This window comes from Arachis ipaensis, chromosome B9 (assembly GCF_059453495.1).
Source record: "Arachis ipaensis isolate K30076 ecotype BB chromosome B9, ASM5945349v1, whole genome shotgun sequence".
Classification (NCBI taxonomy): Eukaryota; Viridiplantae; Streptophyta; class Magnoliopsida; order Fabales; family Fabaceae; genus Arachis; species Arachis ipaensis.
This window is the reverse complement of record NC_142444.1, coordinates 12,669,264-12,689,570: the sequence shown is the minus strand read 5'-3', so window position 1 is coordinate 12,689,570 and position 20,307 is coordinate 12,669,264. Positions and strand designations below refer to the sequence as shown.

General features: G+C 31.7%; 2 protein-coding genes across 2 annotated transcripts; both read right to left on the bottom strand.

Moving 5' to 3' along the window:
* Nucleotides 1-13,195: 13,195 nt before the first annotated feature.
* LOC107619348 (uncharacterized) lies at nucleotides 13,196-16,358 on the bottom strand. The gene is made up of 5 exons (XM_016321606.3): nucleotides 16,117-16,358; nucleotides 15,894-16,010; nucleotides 14,225-14,259; nucleotides 13,647-13,747; nucleotides 13,196-13,562 (listed from the first exon to the last, which is right to left on the bottom strand). Exons 1-5 carry the CDS (start codon nucleotides 16,290-16,292, stop codon nucleotides 13,476-13,478), a joined length of 516 nt encoding a protein of 171 aa, XP_016177092.1. The 5' UTR covers nucleotides 16,293-16,358; the 3' UTR covers nucleotides 13,196-13,475.
* A 1,068-nt stretch (nucleotides 16,359-17,426) lies between these two features.
* Nucleotides 17,427-20,223, bottom strand: LOC107619269 (uncharacterized). The gene is made up of 3 exons (XM_016321526.3): nucleotides 19,947-20,223; nucleotides 18,871-18,985; nucleotides 17,427-17,641 (listed from the first exon to the last, which is right to left on the bottom strand). Exons 1-3 carry the CDS (start codon nucleotides 20,178-20,180, stop codon nucleotides 17,568-17,570), a joined length of 423 nt encoding a protein of 140 aa, XP_016177012.1. The 5' UTR covers nucleotides 20,181-20,223; the 3' UTR covers nucleotides 17,427-17,567.
* Nucleotides 20,224-20,307: the final 84 nt, after the last annotated feature.

Below are 20,307 nucleotides of genomic sequence, written 5' to 3'. Positions count from 1 at the left end.
GTTGAATTCTGATATGACTGAAAAATTATTTGAGTAGGTGATGGACGAACGAAAAGATGGAGAGGAAATTATGGCAACGTTTAGTAGCCAGCGCAATGTCTCTTTTAAAAGGACTAATGAGCAAACAATGAAGCCACGAAATTAAATAGCTAATTGGGTTAGTAATACAAAATATTTTGTTTAGTAAAAAGTATTTATTTCATTCTTGAATTTGATTATTTGGTTACTAATTATTTACTTTGCTTGTATCAAAGTGGTCAACTATTATTCATACATGCTTAATGAATTATAACAAACAAGATTCAAAAATGATATATATTGCATGAATTCAGACCCAGTCAGTGACGGACCCAGAAAATTTTAGGAATGGGGTAAAAATATGTATAAAAATAAATTGTTAAACATTATTAATTATTAAAAATATAAAAATTAAAAAGAGTTAGTGAAAACTTTTATTTTTAAAATACTATTTATTATATATAATTTATAAAAAAATATTTTTTTATTTCTAAAACTTGAACTTAAAATATTTTAATTAAATTATAGATAATTTATTATCCTAACTAATTTTTTTATACACATTTAATAATAAAAGACTAAATCAATTGGCACATTAGCACCTAATGATACACTAGTATTTATAATTTGAAACTAAAAGTATATATAAATACTTGAAAAATTAGATTTGTATATGAAAAGTATGTTTATATAAAATAATAGAAACATAATTTATAATTTTTTTCTTTTTTTTTAAATAATTAAATTTGTTATATATTTTTTAATTTAATTTTGATATAATGTTAGATAACAGATTTTATGTATCTGTTTAATTATGTATCGTAATTAAAATATTTTTAATTACTATTTTAAAAATAAAAAATATATTTTAAATTAGTAAATTAATTAATTCATTTTAAAATTTTATATGCAACATAGGTACATATAATAGAACAAAAGATAAAAAAACAAGCAATAAGGATAAATAAATCGAGAATAAAATAAAATATATAAAGTCATGAAGAAAATAAAATATTAGATTAATACTTAAATTATAATTGTTTAAATTAAAATTTGCAATTGAAAATATCAAAAAGAGAACTAATGAAATTGAAAGATACATAGTGTCATGGAGAACTATATAAAAAAATAAAAAATTTAAAATTTATCTTTCGATGAAGATAAGATGACCACTAGACAAAAAATAGAAAAAGAAGGTTGAAAATATAAAAATAAGAAGATGGTTTAATGGAATAAATAAGTGATGGCATAAGAACTAAATTTGATTAGGTTAAATAATAGTCAAAATGATAGAGAAATAAAAAATTAAATTTGAGACTTTAGCTAATTGAATTTAGTTTATTTATAGTAGGTTCATTTAAAATTTGAAGTGGGGGTACATTATATATAACTATATTAAAAAAAAAAAACTGAAAACACAATGGGGACAAATGTCCCTTCATTGTCATTACTAGGTACGTCCCTGGACCCAGTGATAAAAAATTTTACTATGTATCTCTTCTTTTTTTATTTGACAGATTTTGTTCTATTCTAATTTATGACCAATTTGATTCCAATTGCATTTGTTGAGTTTTTTTAAAGATGGACAGGATGAGAAGATCTATATATCAGTTGACATAGGATGTGCGTCTAGAATCCCAAATTTTGACGAGATTAGTATGTGAATAAGAAAACTTGTTTTTTTTTAAACCTTTTTGCTATAACTTCCATTGGTAGTTATATGCATTAGATGTTTGTAATTATAAATTTTATGTTCTAGACCCTTTGTTCACATCTAAGACTACTGAACAGCAAGAAATAGATCAATATGTTGTAAGTTTGTTTTGTTATAACAACGTTTATTTAGGTCTTGATATTTGATTATCATTTAAGTTTGACAATTTCATGACTTTTTTAATAGGTAAATTATTTTGACGTGTTAGTAATTGCAGATCTTAGATATGCTCAAATTTTCTCAAGTTCAACAATTGAATATATGGACTTGTCCAAATAACCAAACCTACATGATTGTGGTTTGTTTGTAATGAAATAGATTTGTGGAACCATCCAAAGACATGCCATAATTGACTAATGTAAGTTTCTTTCTAAAATATGTACATTATTTGGTGAATTTTGTTGAATTTTGGTTGCTAAATTTATTTGATTATAGCATAAGTTTTAGCCTTTTTTTTTTAGTCTTGTGTTTGATTATAGTTGCTGAAATTTGATTTTGGTTGCTAAATTTGTTTATAGTTTGCATATTTGACTAAATCTTAATTGTTGAAATTAGTTTAGTATATATGATTTAATTTGAATAATACAAAAATTGCTAAAGATTAAGGAAGAATATCATCATGCGAATGCTTTTATGCCCACAAAATAATTGTCAAACTAAGATTTTAGAGTTAACAAATGATTATAAAATCCATGAAAAAATGAAAGGGGAAACAAAAGGAAAAACAGTAGAAGTAGAAGGAAGTCTCAAAAATTGCCAATAAAAAAGAAAGAAAGAAAAAAGAAAATAAAGGTTTGGATACCCCAAAGGAGACAAAAGCACCAAGACAAAGAAAAATAGGAGCCTCTCAAATTAGTCCGTATGCAAATATCGGGACGGCAACCTTAGAGAAAATAATTGGAAATGAAGAAAGGAAAGTCCGAAAAAAATTTGGGATACATCAACAGAAAAGGAATTGATTGTAAAAATTTTCTTTGAGATTGATTTCTAGGATAATGAACAAGAAAAGATTGAGAAAAAATCAGTTAGAATGATGTAGTGAAAAGCAAAATAGGATCAAATTTGTTGGTACAAAGATTATTTGCAAAGAAAATTTTTACAATCAATTCCTTCCAACTCGATGTGTCTCAAATTTTTTTTCGGACTTTCCTTCTTTCATCTCCAATTATTTTTTCTAAAATTGTCATCCCAACGTTTGCATACGGACTAATTTGGGAAGCTCCTAGTTTTTTTTGTTTTGGTGTTTTTGCCTCCTTCGAGATATCTAAACCTTTCTTTTCTTCTTTCTTTCTTTCCTTTTTATTGGCAATCTTTGGGGCTTTCTTCTACTATTTTTTCTTTTGTTTTCCCTTTTATTTTTTCATGTATTTTATAATTATTTGCTAACTCCAAAATCTTGGTTTGACAATCATTTTGTGGGCATAGGAGTATTCACATGATGATATTCTTTCTTAATTTGTGGCGATCCTCCTATTATTCAAATTAAATCATACACACCAAATTAATTTCAGCAACTAAGATTTAGTCAAATTCTTAAACTACAAATAAATTCAACAACCAAAATCAAACTTCAGCAACTATAATCAAACACAAGACTTAAAAAAAAAAGCTAAAACTCATGCTATAATCAAACAAATTCAACAACCAAAATTCAATGAAATTCACCAAATAATACACATGTTTTAGAAAGAAACTTACATTAGTCCATTGTGGCATGTCTTTGGATGTTCCCATAATTCCATCGATTTCATTACAAACAAACCACAATCATGCAAGTTTGGTTGCTTGGGCAAGTCCATATATTCAATTGTTGGACTTGAGAGAGTTTGAGCATATTCAAGATCCGCAATTGTTAATATGTTGTCAAGATAATTTGCCTATTAAAAAAAGTCATGAAATTGTCAAATTTAAATGATAATCAAATATCAAGACCTAAATAAAAGTTGTTATAACAAAATAAATTTACAATATATTGATTTATTTTTTGCCGTTTAGCAGTCTTAGATGTGAACAAAGGGTCTAGGACATAAAACTTGTTATTACAAACATCTAATGCATATAATGATGCATTCGCATATTTGCTATTTTAACTAGTTAGTTTAGTTAGTTTTAGTTTAATTTCATTTATTATTACTAGAATAAACAAGCAATTTTGTGAGTTTTCTCTACATGCATTCATAAACCAAGAACTAGGTGAAATTTGGCATAACTCATGCAAATGATTTAAGAAGTTTATAAACAAGTTGATATGAATGATGCTCTTGAAATTCATTGCATAAGATGGCAAAACTTTGAGGAAGATTCTTTGGTTTATGTTAGGTGATGAAGAAAGAAGATGATGGAGCAAGAATTGGAGCAAGAAGGTTTGGAGATACATCAATCTTGACAAGGAAACAGAGCAAGGACAGAAGCTTGAAACAGAGCCACACAATGAGGGTCAAGGGCGTTGCCAGGCAGGGAATGAACTGGCGTGTTCCCTGGCAACGCCCATAATAACGCCAAGACAAAAATGTTGGCAAAAGGAGCTCACTAGCACGTTGTTGGTGGAGTGTTTCTTGGCAACGCCAGCAACAACGCTGGCCACTTCAATTTCACTCCTAGAGAAGGCTCGAGAGCGTTGCCTAGTGAGAAATGAACTGGCGTGTTCATCAACAACGCCAGCAACAACGCTGGTCCCTGCAAGGTGGCTATGGAAAATGACCTTGGGCATTGCCAACTTGAAGTTGACTGTGCGTGTTCCTTGGCAACGCAAGGCCAAGAAATTGAACCAAGGAGAGCTTGAAGGCGTTGTTGCCTTGAAGTTGAAGTGGCGTGTTTGCCAACAACTTGGGCAACAACGCCAGGCAGCCTGACCTTGCCCTCTTCAAAGGAGCATATCTTGAGCTACAGAGATCCAATTGAGGTGCTTCCAATTTCATTGGAAAGCTGACATTCAGAGCTTTCCAACCATGTATAATAGTCTATAGTGAAGCATGAAATAAAAGCTCGAATCAGAGTCATCTTTAGGCCCCAAAAACAAGAAAATGAGGTTGAAATTCAAGGAAGCATGAATAGGCCAAGGAAAGGGAGTCGAACACGTTGCCAAGGCTAGAATGGCCTGGCGTGTTCCTTGGCAACTTGGGAAACAATGCTCAGGCCAAGAAATCTGGCCTAGAGGCGTTATTGTGGGCGTGTTTGGCAAAAATGCCAAACCAAGGCAGCCTGACCTTGCCCTCTTCAATGGAGCATAACTTGAGCTAGGAAGGTCCAAATGAGGTGATTCTAGTTGCATTGGAAAGTAGACATCAAGATCTTTCCAATGATATATCATAGTTCATATTTAGGCAAAGGATTGAAACCTAAAGTTCAGACAACATCAAGCATAGAAAAAAGGTGAAAAACAAGCAAGTGTTTGGCAACAACTTGGGCAACAACGCCCAAGCACCAAGTCCCACTCCCAGGAAAATGCCTTGCACGTTGCCAGGCTAGCGTTATTGACAAACACGCCAGGCCATTGGGCCAGAACAATGAAAATGAGTCCTGTTTCCTCTGTTTGACAAGAATTCTTTCATGAAGCAAAATCAACAAGAGCAAGGCCCAAATTGCTAACCTAAAAGGAGAATTTCAAGGAGTTTTAGGAATAGTATAAATAGAGAATAGTTTGGTACTTTAAAGAGGACTCTTGGACACTTTTATTTTTTACATCATATTAGTTACTTTTGCTAGTTTTTTTTTTTACTCTGCTTTGTACTACACTCCCGATTTGGGAAGCATAGTAGGGAGGAAGCTAGTTTTCTTTTGAAATTTTGAATTTCAGTTTTCAAGAACTTTTTCTTCATTCTTCATTACTCTTCTCTATTCAATTAGAATGTTTACTTTTGCACTTGTTGTTGAATTTAGAGCTATGATTCACTAAACCCCATTTTCATTAGGGGGAGGAGCTCTGCTCATTTGAATGGGTTGATAACTTTTCTTTTCCTTCTCAATTCAAAGTGATTCATCCAAGAAGAAACTCTTGCTCTTCACAGATTCAATCACCATCGAGAGAGGGATTAATCTATATGAATTATGTGGTGAACTTGAGAAAGGAGCTACATAATTCAGTTTAGAGTTCATCATCCTTTCATAATTTCCTTGATCAATACACTTTGGTTGGTATGTGAGATGTAACCTCTCTTAGTTGAGATTCTGGAAATTGTGTGGCTTGGATTAAAAATTGAACTTCATCTCTTCTCATTAACAATTAGATCACGAGAGTGGCAATTGGTTGTGTTGAGAGAAATTGAGCTACCAAGAGATTGGGACTCAATTACCCACAAATTGCCATGGATCTATACCCATGATTGAGAAGGAATTGGTCAACATCAATTCATGAGAATTTGCATCTCTGATCCCTAATGATCTCTCCATCATTAATTCTCATCTCTTTTGTTCTTTAGTTCTTTGAATACCCATTACCCAATTCCCTTTTATCTTTTTGCAATTTATCATTCTTGCCATTTACATTCTGTTTATCTATTTCTTGTAATTCACTTTTCTGCTCTTTACAATTCTGCAATCTTTACTTTCCTGCAGTTTATCTTTAATGTCATTTAAGTTTCTTGCATTTTAAGTTTTAGTTATTTACTTTTATTGTTCTTCTTTATTCTAATTCTTTAAATTCCTTGTTATTTAACTTTCCGCAATTACATTCAACAATCAAATCTCATGAATTCAAAACCATGTTTGCTTGACTAAAATTACCATTTAACTAAAGTTGATTAATCTACCAATCTCCGTGGGATCGACCTCACTCTTAGTAAGTTTTATTACTTGATACGACCTGGTATACTTGCCGGTTGCGCGTTAATATATTAATTTTTTTTCGCGTATCATATAACCACAATGGAAGTTATAGCAAAAAGGTAAAAAAAAAATTTCTTCCTCGCATCCTAATTTTGTCAAAATTTAGGATCCTAGATGTACATTCTATGTCAACTGATGTATAATTATTCCCACCTTGTCCATCTTTATAAAAACTCAACAACTGCAATTAGACTCAAATTGGTCATGAATTAAAATAGAATAAAATCTGTCAAATAAAAAAAAAAAAGAGATATATAGTAAGATTTCTTACCACTGCTGGATCTGAATTCATGTAATATATATCATTCTTGAATTTTATTTGTTGTAACTCATTAAGCATGCATGAATAATAATTGGCCACCTTGATACAAGCAAAGCAAACAATTAGTAACCAAATAATAAAATTTAAGAATGAAATAAATACTTTATATTAAATAAAATATTTTGTATTACTAACCAATTATCTATTAATTTCGTGGCTTTATTGTTTGCTCATTAGTCCTTTTAAAGAAGATATTGCGTTGGCCACTAAATGTTTCCACAATCTCATCTCCATCTTTTTATTCATCTATCACCCACTCGTATAATTTTCAGTCATATTAAAATCCAACTCTAATTCATCAACAATTGGTTCTGACATCTTTTCTATTGGCACATCCGTTGTTTGATTTAGGGATGGTATCGTTGAACCCAACACTTGTTGGGTTGGAACATCAATTGAATCCAAAGTCATAGGTGTTGCATGTATTGAAGGTGTTGAGTTTATTGAAAATTCAACTCCAAAGTCGAAGTTAAGCACTGATGGTAAGCGTGTTTTCTTTTTAGTTTCAACATTTCGCCTTGGTGAGCAGTCTTTTTCCTTTTAAGTTTTAACATTCCGGCTGTGGATAATGCAAGAAAAATCGAGGTTGTAATCAAACTAGAAACATATTCAGCAACCAAAATCATGAGTTTAAGTAAATAATTTAATTTAGTTTTCATTCTTTTGTATATCTAGTTAAATTTTTTTTTTGAATATTCTACATCTAAAACTAAATAGAAAATATACCATTAAAAAATAAACAACAATAGATAACATAACGTTGGATCTTTATCATAAACTTAAACACTGACCCATATAAGATGAACATCAATTATATCAAAATCCCACAGAAGAATTCATGCAGAACCAAAATCAGAATAAAACTAAAAGAAAGAATCTGAAAACAGGAATTCAAAACAACTAAGAAAATACCTGCAGAACTATGAAAATGATAAGCAGTGGCTTATCAAATTCAGAGGCTGAATTATGTATAAGATTGGTATCTATAATGTAAAAAATAGAAGAGAATAATATAATTAAAAATTTTAATTATAGTTTGGATCTTTTAACAAGCAGGTTCATCAAAGAATGTAATCAAACTAGAAACATATTCAGCCACCAAAATCAAAGAATGTAATCAAAATATAAATATATTCAGCAACCAAGGAATTATCACACTCACGCACAAAATAAATTGTTATTATTTGCTACTTTAAATACAAAGGATGTCAATAAATAAAGCATGTATTATTATCAAACTAAGTTACTTTTTATTGGAACTTGTGTTTGCTTCTTGCTTCTTTTCTCTCGTTGATTTTGTAAAATCTTCTTGTCTCGGGTCTTTTTTGTCCTTATTACTTGTTAGGACTATCTACCACTTTCTTCTTCCCATTTTTCTATTTTTCTACTTTAGCAGTCTCTTCCACAGTCTTTTTCTCTGTTTAAGCACAAATTGCTCCTTCCTTAACTTAACCAGCCCCTATAACACATAATTAGTGAATTTCATTCATTATAGATAGAAAATAAAATTTTAGAGAGTGGACAATGTAAGTACTGATAACTTTTTCTTTCTCTTACTAATTACTCAGAAATTTTGTCTTTTGTCTAATAAGAAAACCAAGGTGGTTGAGGTTCTCTCTCAAAATCAAATAGTCCATATTTTTGTTTATCGAAGTATAAAATCTAAATCCAATGAATCACAGTTAGATTATAATCAAACATACGCATAGTAATAATCAAACACAAGTATATATTATTAGCTGAAATCAAACATACCTAAAGCACATATACACAACCATTCAAACTCGAGACTACTCCTTGTTTGAAGTCGAAAACGCCATTAATAAGGTCATCAACAATATACCTAATCCAGTTGTACTTCTTTGGATTGTCGACATCAATTACAAATGGGCAAATATATTGGGGTGAGAAGATGAAACTTCGAAGGATTATAGGCGTGTGCAAGGATCAAAATCAAATCATAGTTTAAATTCTCCATAGAAAAACCTAAGAGGGGTCCAAACCCCATTGCTTAGACCTCCTTGCGTTGCATATCATACAAGTAGTCTGAAGAAAGTGTGGCCAACAAGTTTGACGTGCATCTCATGTCAACATAACACTACATTGATGAAAATAAATTTTGACAACATAGTAAACAAGATAATCAAAATATAGATGCCAAATAAATAACACAACAAAATACAAAATACTTTTTTCCACTCCATCCCCTTTGATGTGTTTTTAATTTGTACACAATTTTTCTTTCTCTTCTTTAGTGTCTCTATTTTTTGGTTCTCTTTGTACTCATTTTGGTGTAATTTTCTTTCGCTTTTCAAAACTAGCAAATTAAATAACCAAAATTCAGTAAAAAAGTTAAAACTCATGCAATTATCAAATATCAAGTATGCTATAGTCAAACATGCTGTAATATCATGTTTAAAACCCGAACATAATCAAACAGACTCCAAATCATATCACAAAAATTCAGTTATAATCAAACATGCAAAAGGTAACATCAACTTTGCTATAATCAAACATGCTGTAATATCATGTTTTAAATACTGAGCATAATCAAACTCATTCAATATAATAATCAAACAGACTCTAACTCATATCATAAAAATTCAGTTATAATCAATTAAAAATAAAATTAAAAAAATGAGACTCTAACTCATATCACAAACAGACTCCAACTCATTTTTTCCCTCTTATGAAAATTAAAAAGAAAAAATGAGAATGCTGCAACATTCTCAGAAATTGATCTTTAGTTCTACTTCAACATCCGTCTCTGAGAAAGTAAACTCCACTTGCATTGAAAATTTTAGAGAACTAGAACACACAAAACTATCAGCTAAGTTGAAATTTCTCGAGTAGAATTCAAAAACCGAAAACAAATCAAGATAATACAGAAAGTAAACTCCACATGCTTTAAAAATTTAGAGAACTAGAACACACAGAGCTATCAGCTAAGTTGAATGTGTTGAGTAGAATTCAAAAACCGAAAAAATTAAGATAACGCTACAAACATTAATCATTCATTCCTGCTCATTATCGTGTAATCAAGCTGAAGAAGCTCAAAACGAAGAATCAAAAGCACATAATTACCGAATTATTTTGAGGTTTAATTTTCTAAAGTAGATCCACTTACCTCAAAGAAGAGTAATAATAAGCTACGATCGAAGTCCGAAAACAAGTGAAAAAGCGCTCCGTAACATTATCGAAGAAGGATTCACCGAGGTTGAACAAGTCTTGTGGTTGAACATTCAACGAATCAAAAATTGGTAACTCAATAAAGAAGAGGAAGAGGAGATTCGTGCGCAAGAGGAAGAAGGAGGATGGATTTTTCGTGCGAGAGAAGGAGAAGGAGGAGGAGTTTTTCGTGCAGCGCGTGTTGACTTAAGTGAGAGTGGGCTTTGATTTTTATTTTTTGAATTTTGTATTCGTATACATATTTGTATACGGTGATTGAAAATAATGGCTAAAAGTAATGTGCATGTAGCACAACTGTTTTTTAAATTAATCTCCAAAAAGGATTTTTAGTTAAATTTATCTTTCAAAGATTTTAAGTTACTCATGTTAGTTATTTCATCACTTTTATTATTAGTGCTATTAAAGTTTGCTAATGTGGCATGTTAAGTGATACCACAACATACACTTGGCAATTCTAATTGGTGGCTAATATGATAAATTTATAAAATTAGATTAAATCAATTCTAAAATTGAGGATTCTAATGCCTCAAGATCCCCCTCAATTAGGTTTTGATTTAATCTAATTTCATAAATTTATCATGTTAACAGCTCTTCAATTAAATTTTGATTTGATCTAATTTCATAAATTTATCATGTTAACAGTCAATTAAAACTCTTAAGTGTGTGCTGTGATATAATTTAGGTTTGGTTTGGTAAAGCTTTTTGAATAGGTGCTTGTACTTTTTAAAAGCTCAAGCTCCTCGTTTTGTGGTTGGTAAATCAAAAAGACCATGTGCTTGTGCTTGTAGCTTTTAAAAGATCGGGATACTTTTGAAAGCACCTAAAATAGAGCTTTTTAAAGTTGGCTTGTACTTTTTAAAATTTAAAAGTCTAATATAACCTCATATGTTAACTAATTTTCAAATTTAATGATTACATTTATGTCTATTATAGTATTTTTAAATTTTAAAAGCTATTTTACCAAATGCAATTAATATTGCTTGTATTTATTAAAAGCTATTTTTTATTTGATTTAGCAAACATAAATGTTACAACTTTTAAAAAGTCATCTTTTAAAAGTTAACTTTTATAAGCTACTTTTAAAATGTAAAAACTTTACTAAACTAAGCCTTAATATGCCACATTAACAAATTTTTACACCGTCAATAAAAAAAATGACAAAAAAATCAACCAACATGATTAACTTAAAATCTTTAAAATATAAATTTGATTAAAAAAATTTAAAAACCAATTTAAAAAATGAACAATCTTTCAAAAACGAATTTGACTAAAAACCCATACAATTACATGATTGATTTAATAAATAATTTTTTGTGTACTCTTTTTTTATCAACTTTATCTTATGTCATTGGTTTATGATGACAAATGTGTATTATTATTTCGTTACCACTCACGAGATAAATAATAATAATAATAATAATAATAATAATAATAATAATAATAATAACTTGAATAATGATTAAGCTAATGACAGACCTTAGGGCACTTCGTAAATATTCAAAGTATAGGTTTTTATGAAATTCATGAAACTCAAGAATTTATTTCCATAAAAACAACTGTTTAGTTTTGAATCCTTAGCTTTCAAGTGCAAAAACCCTTTGAACAATGTAGTTTCCCGGGCACGGATTTAGTACGCCGAAGACGGTTGCGCACTAAAACGCTAAAAATTTGTTATTATTGGTGTGCGTTTTTATTGAGGAGTCATTAGATCTTTTATGCTTTTTTAGTCCAACGGTCAAGATCATTCTAAATGTAATTTAATGTGATTGGTTAGCTAGTATTTTTTGCAGTTTTTGTGTCAGTAGAGTGACTTAAAAATATTATTTTCTTCATAGTTATTGTTGTTATATCAGAAATATATGTGGGTTTATATCAAAAGATTAGAAATATGTAAATTTAAATTAATTAGAGTTAAGTATCTCCTGTTATGTTAAATGCCACCTTCAGCATCAACCATATGGTCGGAAATGAGCTTGAGGACTCCAGCGAGGTCATCGGAGAAAAGAGTGACCCGAAGTTATCGCAGTGGGAGAGGATGTAGGATTGGACCTTGGATCGGATCTAAAGGGAATGCGATTCTAGTCGCTGGATGAGGAGGCGGAGATTCAATGTGGAGAGCTTGTTGGATCGGAGAGGTTATGCGTCGAGAGGAGATAGACCTCGGGTCGTTGATCGCCATCAAAGATCGAATCTATCGAACGGTTGAGAGAGAGGGAGAGATAGATTGAGGGTGCCGGCAGCTATGGATTCCAATTCCATTCCTCCGTCTTCTCCATCATTTTTCTATTCAGTGAAAAGCGACCAGAATGACCTTCTGATTTTATTTCGATTCCGTTTTTGTCTCTGTTGAGGATCCAATTGAGGGTTTCGACAGTTAACTGTGATCACTATGGACAAATACGAGGCTGTAAAGGATTTAGGAGCTGGATATTTCGGTGTTGCCAAGCTCACGAGGAACAAGGTTTAGTAATTTTTATTAATTATAGTAATATAATCTGAATTAAAATTTTTATTAAATTTTTTTGGTAACAAAATTAAAACAACCAAACAGAAAAGAAAAACAATCCAGATCTGCGCTGCGGCCACCATCGTAGTGGTCCCATCGTCAACTACTAGGCGACCTTTTCATTTGTCCAGATCTGCACCGTCTAAACCCGTGCGGCGCCTTCCCTGCCTTGCTCTCATGTAACTATATATAAAGCATTCATTAAATACCTCCATGTGAAAGTAACACAACCACTTCGAATGACAGACTATTTCCTGGCACTAACTCATCCAACAATAGCGGCACAACCGTGGAAGAGTGCCGGGGCATGATTCAAGAGAGCCTCAAAGGTTAAAGACCTCAGTTTCTTTTCATTTAGCATCCTAAATCTTATTTTCAGATTGGAAGAAGCAAAAATGGAGATGAGAAGCATAACGTTCAGCTATCAGGACTCTATCATCTAATGAGTAAATTGTAAAACTAAAACTAAAGGTGTAAATTTATAATTATAATATGACCCTTCTTTTTTAATATGATTACCAAATAAACCCCAATAAAAAATAAAATTTTCATTTATAGATGTCTAGGCGCACCAATAAGCCAAACAAGTTTTTGGCGTTTCGGTGCCCAAAAGAGGCCGGCGTATCGAATCCGTTCCCGTAGTTTCCCTTTCAACCCAGACAAACTGATATGACATTCAAGATCAAACAGCAACTACCTGTAGATCAAAGTTGTTTGTTTATAAGTGCAAAAGCCTATACATTTTAATTATTATTACAAAGGACTCGCTCTTAATTCACAAGTGCTATGTCAAAACTTTCTACATGGGAAATTATTAAAAATTGAAGCATTTCTGAAGAACCACCTAGGCTACGATCTTTAAATGGTGATAATGTGGAAAATTCAAGCAACAAGTCGAAAGTTCATGAAGAAACTCCATATGGAAGAAGCGCTGCAGCCACAATACGACCTTCCTCATTCAGTATATTGTAGGTTGAAGCAGCATTCCTCTAGCAGATGACAAATAAATGAGGTATACAATCAAGTTTACAACCTATGTATCGAAGTAAACATTCAAATTTACTCATACATACCGAGTCAACAGCTTCCAACTTCATGCCAGTAGAGCGAACAAACTGACGAAGTTCAGGATGCACTGGTTGAATGTATCTTCCACAGCCAATAATCAAAATCTCTGCATATATTGCGTCTAAGCATCAGTTTATGTAAATCTAAAGCAATTTGATAGGTGACCACAGCTCATGTATGGGATCGAAAAAAAGGCAGTATGTTGTAATTAAGTCAAAGTGGTTAGCTAAATGGCACAATAAAAGTGAAAAAAAATACAAATAATAAATAGAAGAGTAGGACAGAGGTAGTTAAATCATAAATTTATGCTAAAATGGAGTGACAAATAATTTGATTAGTATGCATTTCTCCCTATACCTTCTTGGGAACCTCTTTACTTTATACAGTTATGATAATGATAATGTACTGAATCCATGGTTTACTTTAATTCACTTGGAAATTGGATGACATTTGAAAACGGGTGGTCCCTATAGATGCACTCGCACTTTCCAATTGGCATTGTGAACTTAAAGGTGATATGGTAAGGAAATGGAAAAGCAGGGTGACAAGCAACAAAATGGATAACAAAACGAAAATATCTAACCTGGAATAGGCCGAATAATTTGGAAGAGCGATAAGCTGCAACAAAAAAGAAAATAACAAATAAGACATCGAGTATATTTCATTAATACAAGCTGATATGGAACTATAACATTGTAATTCATAGCTTCTTTTTTATTTTGCTGCCATTTATCAGAGGACATCATCAGTTTCACTAGTTTGATACTCATGGGTACTTCTTGGTTAAATAATTCAACTAGAATATGCTACCAAAGTAAAATTAGTCTTTATAAACAAAAAATTTACAAATAAATTATTTGAATTGCTTTTAAAAGAATCAAACTATTACTTTATCCTTTCAAATTGCATTGCATGAACATTGCAAAAGTTACATTTATTTTATGATTTAATTACTTTATTCTTTATGAATGTACATTTTTATGTAAAGTATCTTTATGTATCTATACCCAATGCAAAATTTTGCACTCCCTACCCATATTTGTACTTAGCATTGGTACCATGCCATATGTGGAAAAGAAAGAAATTTTATTAGACTGAAAAGCAAGACATCAGCGCAGTTATATCCTCCAGAAAAGATCCAATAGGAGAAAACACAGATATGCGATGCAGACATAATGCAAGCAATCCATGCATCATGCTACCATCATTTTACTGCAATGTTATCAGAAAACACAACAATTCCACAAGTTCTACACGCCTACTAATTTTTCACTTGGTATTGGCATGGTTATTTACGAATCTGAAAGCTGCTTATTCATTAATCTATGTCACCATATTGGTTATTCTTAAGCTGATTGCTGATGTTGCTGGTTTCTTTCTCTACAGAACTATTGTACAAATTTTCACTCAATTTGGAATGTTGTTCTTTTGTGAAGCTTGCATTATTTTCCTAAGAGGGGGTATCACAGCTGGCGAGTTCAAAGGCCTTTAGTAGCTAAGTTTCTAGTACACAAGCATTGTTTTCCCTAAGTAAGAAAGTGCAAGTTGGCTCAGTTCTCAGATACATTGATTATGGGCTTAAATTACTTAACTTTTCTTTATCTTCTTCTGAGTGTGCATAGTAAGAGGGTTTTTTAATTTTAAAATATTTATTTATTTAATAAAATATAAACTGAAATGGTGTCTTGAAGACTCAAGAGTAAGTTTTCATAGAGACAAACTGTTACACAATGAGGTAATCCTCATTAGGTTGGATAAGTCAATTTGATCCTGACTTTTTAAAATGATCAACTAAGTCTTCCATGACTCTTATTAGTCCTAGCCAAACTTTTGTCTCATATCTGTTAGTGTAATACTGAAGTGGACACCAATTTAAGTTACATGAACCAATCTCGGTCATCACATTGACCTAACTGTCTACGTTATCTGGCCGTCACAGTTCACATAAGCACTACACTAACAATTGCGAGACAGAAGTATTTCCAGGTACTAGCAGGAGTCACATTTCTAAACTGTGGAACTTACTTAGTCATTTTGAAAAGTTAACGACCATAGACTCATCCATTCAATCTCAAAAACCAAAATAGACACTACCTCAATAACCTCATTACACAAGTTACCAGTTCATTCTATCATAAACCTTTGAGAATTACATAGCCTAAAAGGAGGGCAATGCAAGAGAATGGTTATGAAAAAAAAAAAAACCAAAGCAGAAGCAAAGGGAACATTAACATATAGAATAGAAACAAAACCTATTAGCATTGATATCTGAGAACTTGTTTGCTTTCCAAGATAAGAGCAAATTTCCAACACAAAGCAAGCTCCCTTCATATTCAACACCATTCACAGTAAACCCTGTATCAGTATACCTACAAAATCGAGCCCAAAAAAGGAATAATTATTCAAATTTGCAATTGTATAAATCCAATTTAATTGGAATGATGAGTATAACTGTAACTGTAACTGAAACCCTACCCTTGGAATCGGAGGGTGTCATCGGGAACTTGGTCAATGAGGTTGATTTGATCGTAGAGAGAAAAAGCGCGTCGAAGAGAAGGCAGAGAATGGTTTTGAGGCTTCAATGGCTCCTTTCGGAGACTTCGAATGATGTTCGGGAGAGTCGTCACTGCTCTCTGCCTAACCCCCGCCATTTTTATTGGGATCAATTTTCTTTCCTTCTCACTTCTTCTCTCGGACTCGAGCAATACAAGGAAGGATCATTGGAATTAAATTGACACTCGTGCCCTTCAACTTTTATGATATACCAACTCACCCCAATATTTTAAACATTTGCAAACTGCCCCATGATTTAGTCATGAAAAAGAGCATTCTTTCTTTTCTTTTTTTTGAAAAAGAAAAAAATTTGCTCTTGAAAAAGTTATTTTTTAAGTAAATAAAATAAATATGCGTAAATCTGAAAATTATTTTATTTATTTATTTAAAAATTCCTAAAAGATTCATCTTGCGAACTTAAAAAATAAAAAATTTTAATATATAAAGTTACCGTTGCGAAATTAAGGGATTTTTTGGTTTGAGAAAATATTTTTTAATTTTATTTCAGATATCGTTTATTTATACAATTTTATGAATAAAAAAATATTTTCCTACTTTTATTTTTATTTTTATTATATTTTATTTTTTTATTCAAAATTCTAAGATTAAAAATATTAAAAATAAAATTGAAATAAAAATACGAATCAAAAACACAATTTTTATTTAACTTAAATAAAATTATTTATTATTTTTAACAATACATAAATGTGAAAATAATTGCTTGAATATGCAAAGGTTTGTAGTTTGTACTTCGATGGTATGAAATTTAGAATTTAAAATATTATCTTGAATGTAAAATTCTTTTTCAAAATTTAAAATCTATTTGTAATTTGTTTGCTTTTGGAAAATCCATATCTTATTTTAGTTTCTTGCTACAAATTTTAGGAAAAAGTAGGTTTCATTTGGGAATATTTTTGCACTATGTAGGGCAAAATCCAATGGCTGAAGGGTGGTTATAATAGCCTACATAAAATGGTACCGTTTCTTCTGTCACATTTTGGTCAGCCTAATTCTTTCCATTTAACATTGCATAATTTAGTTTCCACAAGTTCATTTCACTTAAATAGTGAAAGAACTACTTATAGACCACAAACTTAAATTTGATTACAGCTGCTAAGTTTTTTATTGGAGGCTGGAGCTCCTGTTGGCAGGCTATGAAAAAGAAAATGAAACAAAATGCAATTAAGCTACATTTATAACATTTCATCAACTATGTTTCATGATAAACAAGCTTAAATAACTATGTGGATTTTACTTGATCGAACCAGCAAATACTTGGTCATAAAAATGTACATGATATTCTGGGCCATTGTAAATGAACAACTTTGATTTGAAAATGGTACATTAACAAACATAACATTGATAAGAGTTCTTCAGCGAACATTGCGAGCTTTCTCTTCCCGTCCTATGCCCAATGATTTCTGGGCATTTGCAATACCTTCAGGATCTGCAAGTTTATTAAGTGACAACCATATTAACAAAAGGGATCAAAATCTCAGGTTTTATGGTATTTCTTCTACCCAGTTAACAAATACTTAATGTGCAAGATAACCAAAGTATACTAATCCAGATAACAGAGCAGGATTGTCACCAGTAATTTTGATTTTGACAATGATACTATAGACCTCAGTTCACCATGAACTCTACACATATCATGACATTATCCATTGCTGTCTATAATATTGGCATACTTGTAATCATTAGAGAGTTTCGAATAGATTGTATCATGTCATTTGTAGGTTTTATGGCAACCCCTATTCAGCTACTCTATAATATCAGTGCTCTTTGATTTTTGGCTATTAAAACACTACTATTGTCAAATGCTAAATATGACACAAAAATCTCACCTAATCAATTTCAATGATATATAATTAAGATGCAACATAACATGTTTACAATAATCAAGAGTTATCCCATTAGATAAAGTCAACTACATGGATCAAACAATACATCAGTGCTATGTCATAAATCATATATGCGTTTAAACTATTTATACTTAATTACTTTTAATAATTTCCTCCAAAAATTTATAGGTCTTCCTTTTCCGCTAGCTACTTACCCTCTATGTAGTATAGTATAATACAAGATTCTATCATGTTCTCTATATCTATGATTGGCGTTACCCCAACTCTCTCTCTAATGCAATCATTCCTAATTATGCCTATCTTCGAGTGAGAACCCATCCATCTAAGCATAGTTGAGAGTATACATATAAACTATAAAGTAAAGTTTAGAACTGAAGAAGAGATGAGATGACTTCAAGGCACTTAAGGCAGAAGGGAAAAAAATGGAAATACAAAATGACAAGGGTTCTCTCCTATGTCCTTCCTCTCTCCTATATATCACAGACATCCCTTCTCATTCTAGTACAGAGTCATACACCTTACCTGCACAAATTGACACGGTACTATGCTTAGCAAGCCCCTTTCCCCTTCTAAAAGCGATCTTTACAACTAAAGCCTAAGGGCCTATCATAAAGAAAAAAGTTCAAGTTAAGCTGTTAAGGGAAACTAGGATGCATAAAAGCTGAAGCTAGAAGAGCAAAAGGGAAGAAAAACTGATATGGAGCTATATTTAATAAGAAACCCTGAAAACAATTGGTAGAGTTTTGATTTTATGCATTATTTCCATTTAATCCTCAACTATGGATAAATGTATGTTAACTCTTTAACATACCAAAGAATTGTGTGAAGATGCGGGTGAAGAAGGTCAAGTTGCGAGAGACATCGTATGCCATGGCAGGAGGAAGAGGTTTCACCAGAGTGTCGATGCGAAAAACCCGTTGCAGAAACTGCATGCATTACAAGAGTTGAATTATATTTCAAACTTCGGGACGAGAAAATTATATGTACAAGCAAGAAGGAAACAATTAAATAAGTGATTTAATTCTATAATATCAGAAAAGAAAACATAAAAAGAGGCAGCATAACATCGAATATCATCTTTGTATACATACTACCGAGAATGATACCAAGTTAACAAAGCAGTGAAGATCACGAGCAATCCGAAGCTCTGAACTGATCACTTCACAACAATAAAATGAACAAATTGCATGCATTAGATTCATACAAACTTTTCCCACATTAAAAATTGCCGAGCAGTATTCCTTTTTCTATGTATAGATTCTAGACAACAGGATTTATGTATCTCAGTCATAATACCTAACTTCATAAAATTGAACATAGCTAACAGTTGACAAAGACAATCTGTTTCATAATAATGTTATCTTCAGTGGCTCCTGCACCCTCTTCGAGCTTCACTAAGCCCTCATTCTTAATTTTTATATCATATAAATGCTCCAAGAACATACAAAGAGAAACTTCCAAGGGAAAGACCATAGTATTACAAACCCTACTTGCTTTTACATTTTTAGTACTTCTTTCTTTCCATTTTCATGATATCTGAAAACCTTAGTCATTTGCACACACTGAATATTATTTATCAGAATACCCGTATTTAATTAAGAAACATATAGTGAAACCGCTACTTTGTATATTATGTTTAACATTGCTAAAAAGATAAAGTAACATATATCATGAACTAGGGTTAGTAATCGACAATTAGAGAACTAGGCAAGGACATGAAACTCAACTCTCTTGGAGGCGCCACATGAACAATTGAACGAATAGGTTCTTAACAAAGATAAATGAAGTTGTAAATTAATAATATTGTCTACTTAATCATCATCATTATGATTTGTTCAAAATTTGACTAGTGAAATTGAAAGGAAAAGAGGGGGAAAACAAGTAAACCTGAAAATTGCGCTGGAAACTGTAGCGAAGCTCAGGGTCAATCTCGATGGAATCGTCGCCGTCGTGGTGATGGTGGTGGTTGGACTTGGAGCGAGGAACGTGCATGGTGGAAGTGCCATTACCGGGCTGGGTAGTGACTTTGAGCTTAGCATCTTGGAATTCTGATTCAGTGTTGTTGTCGTCTCCCCTCCATGGCGCTGACGTCATCAGCTGCTTCTTCCCCTTCTTCGCCATTTCACAATTCTGGATTATCTTGCTTCACCTGCCACTTACAAATAAGATAAGATAAATGGGCTTTTTTGTATTCTTTAAATTTTGCATATTATTTTTGGTTTCCATTCTTTTTGGTCCATGGTTACTG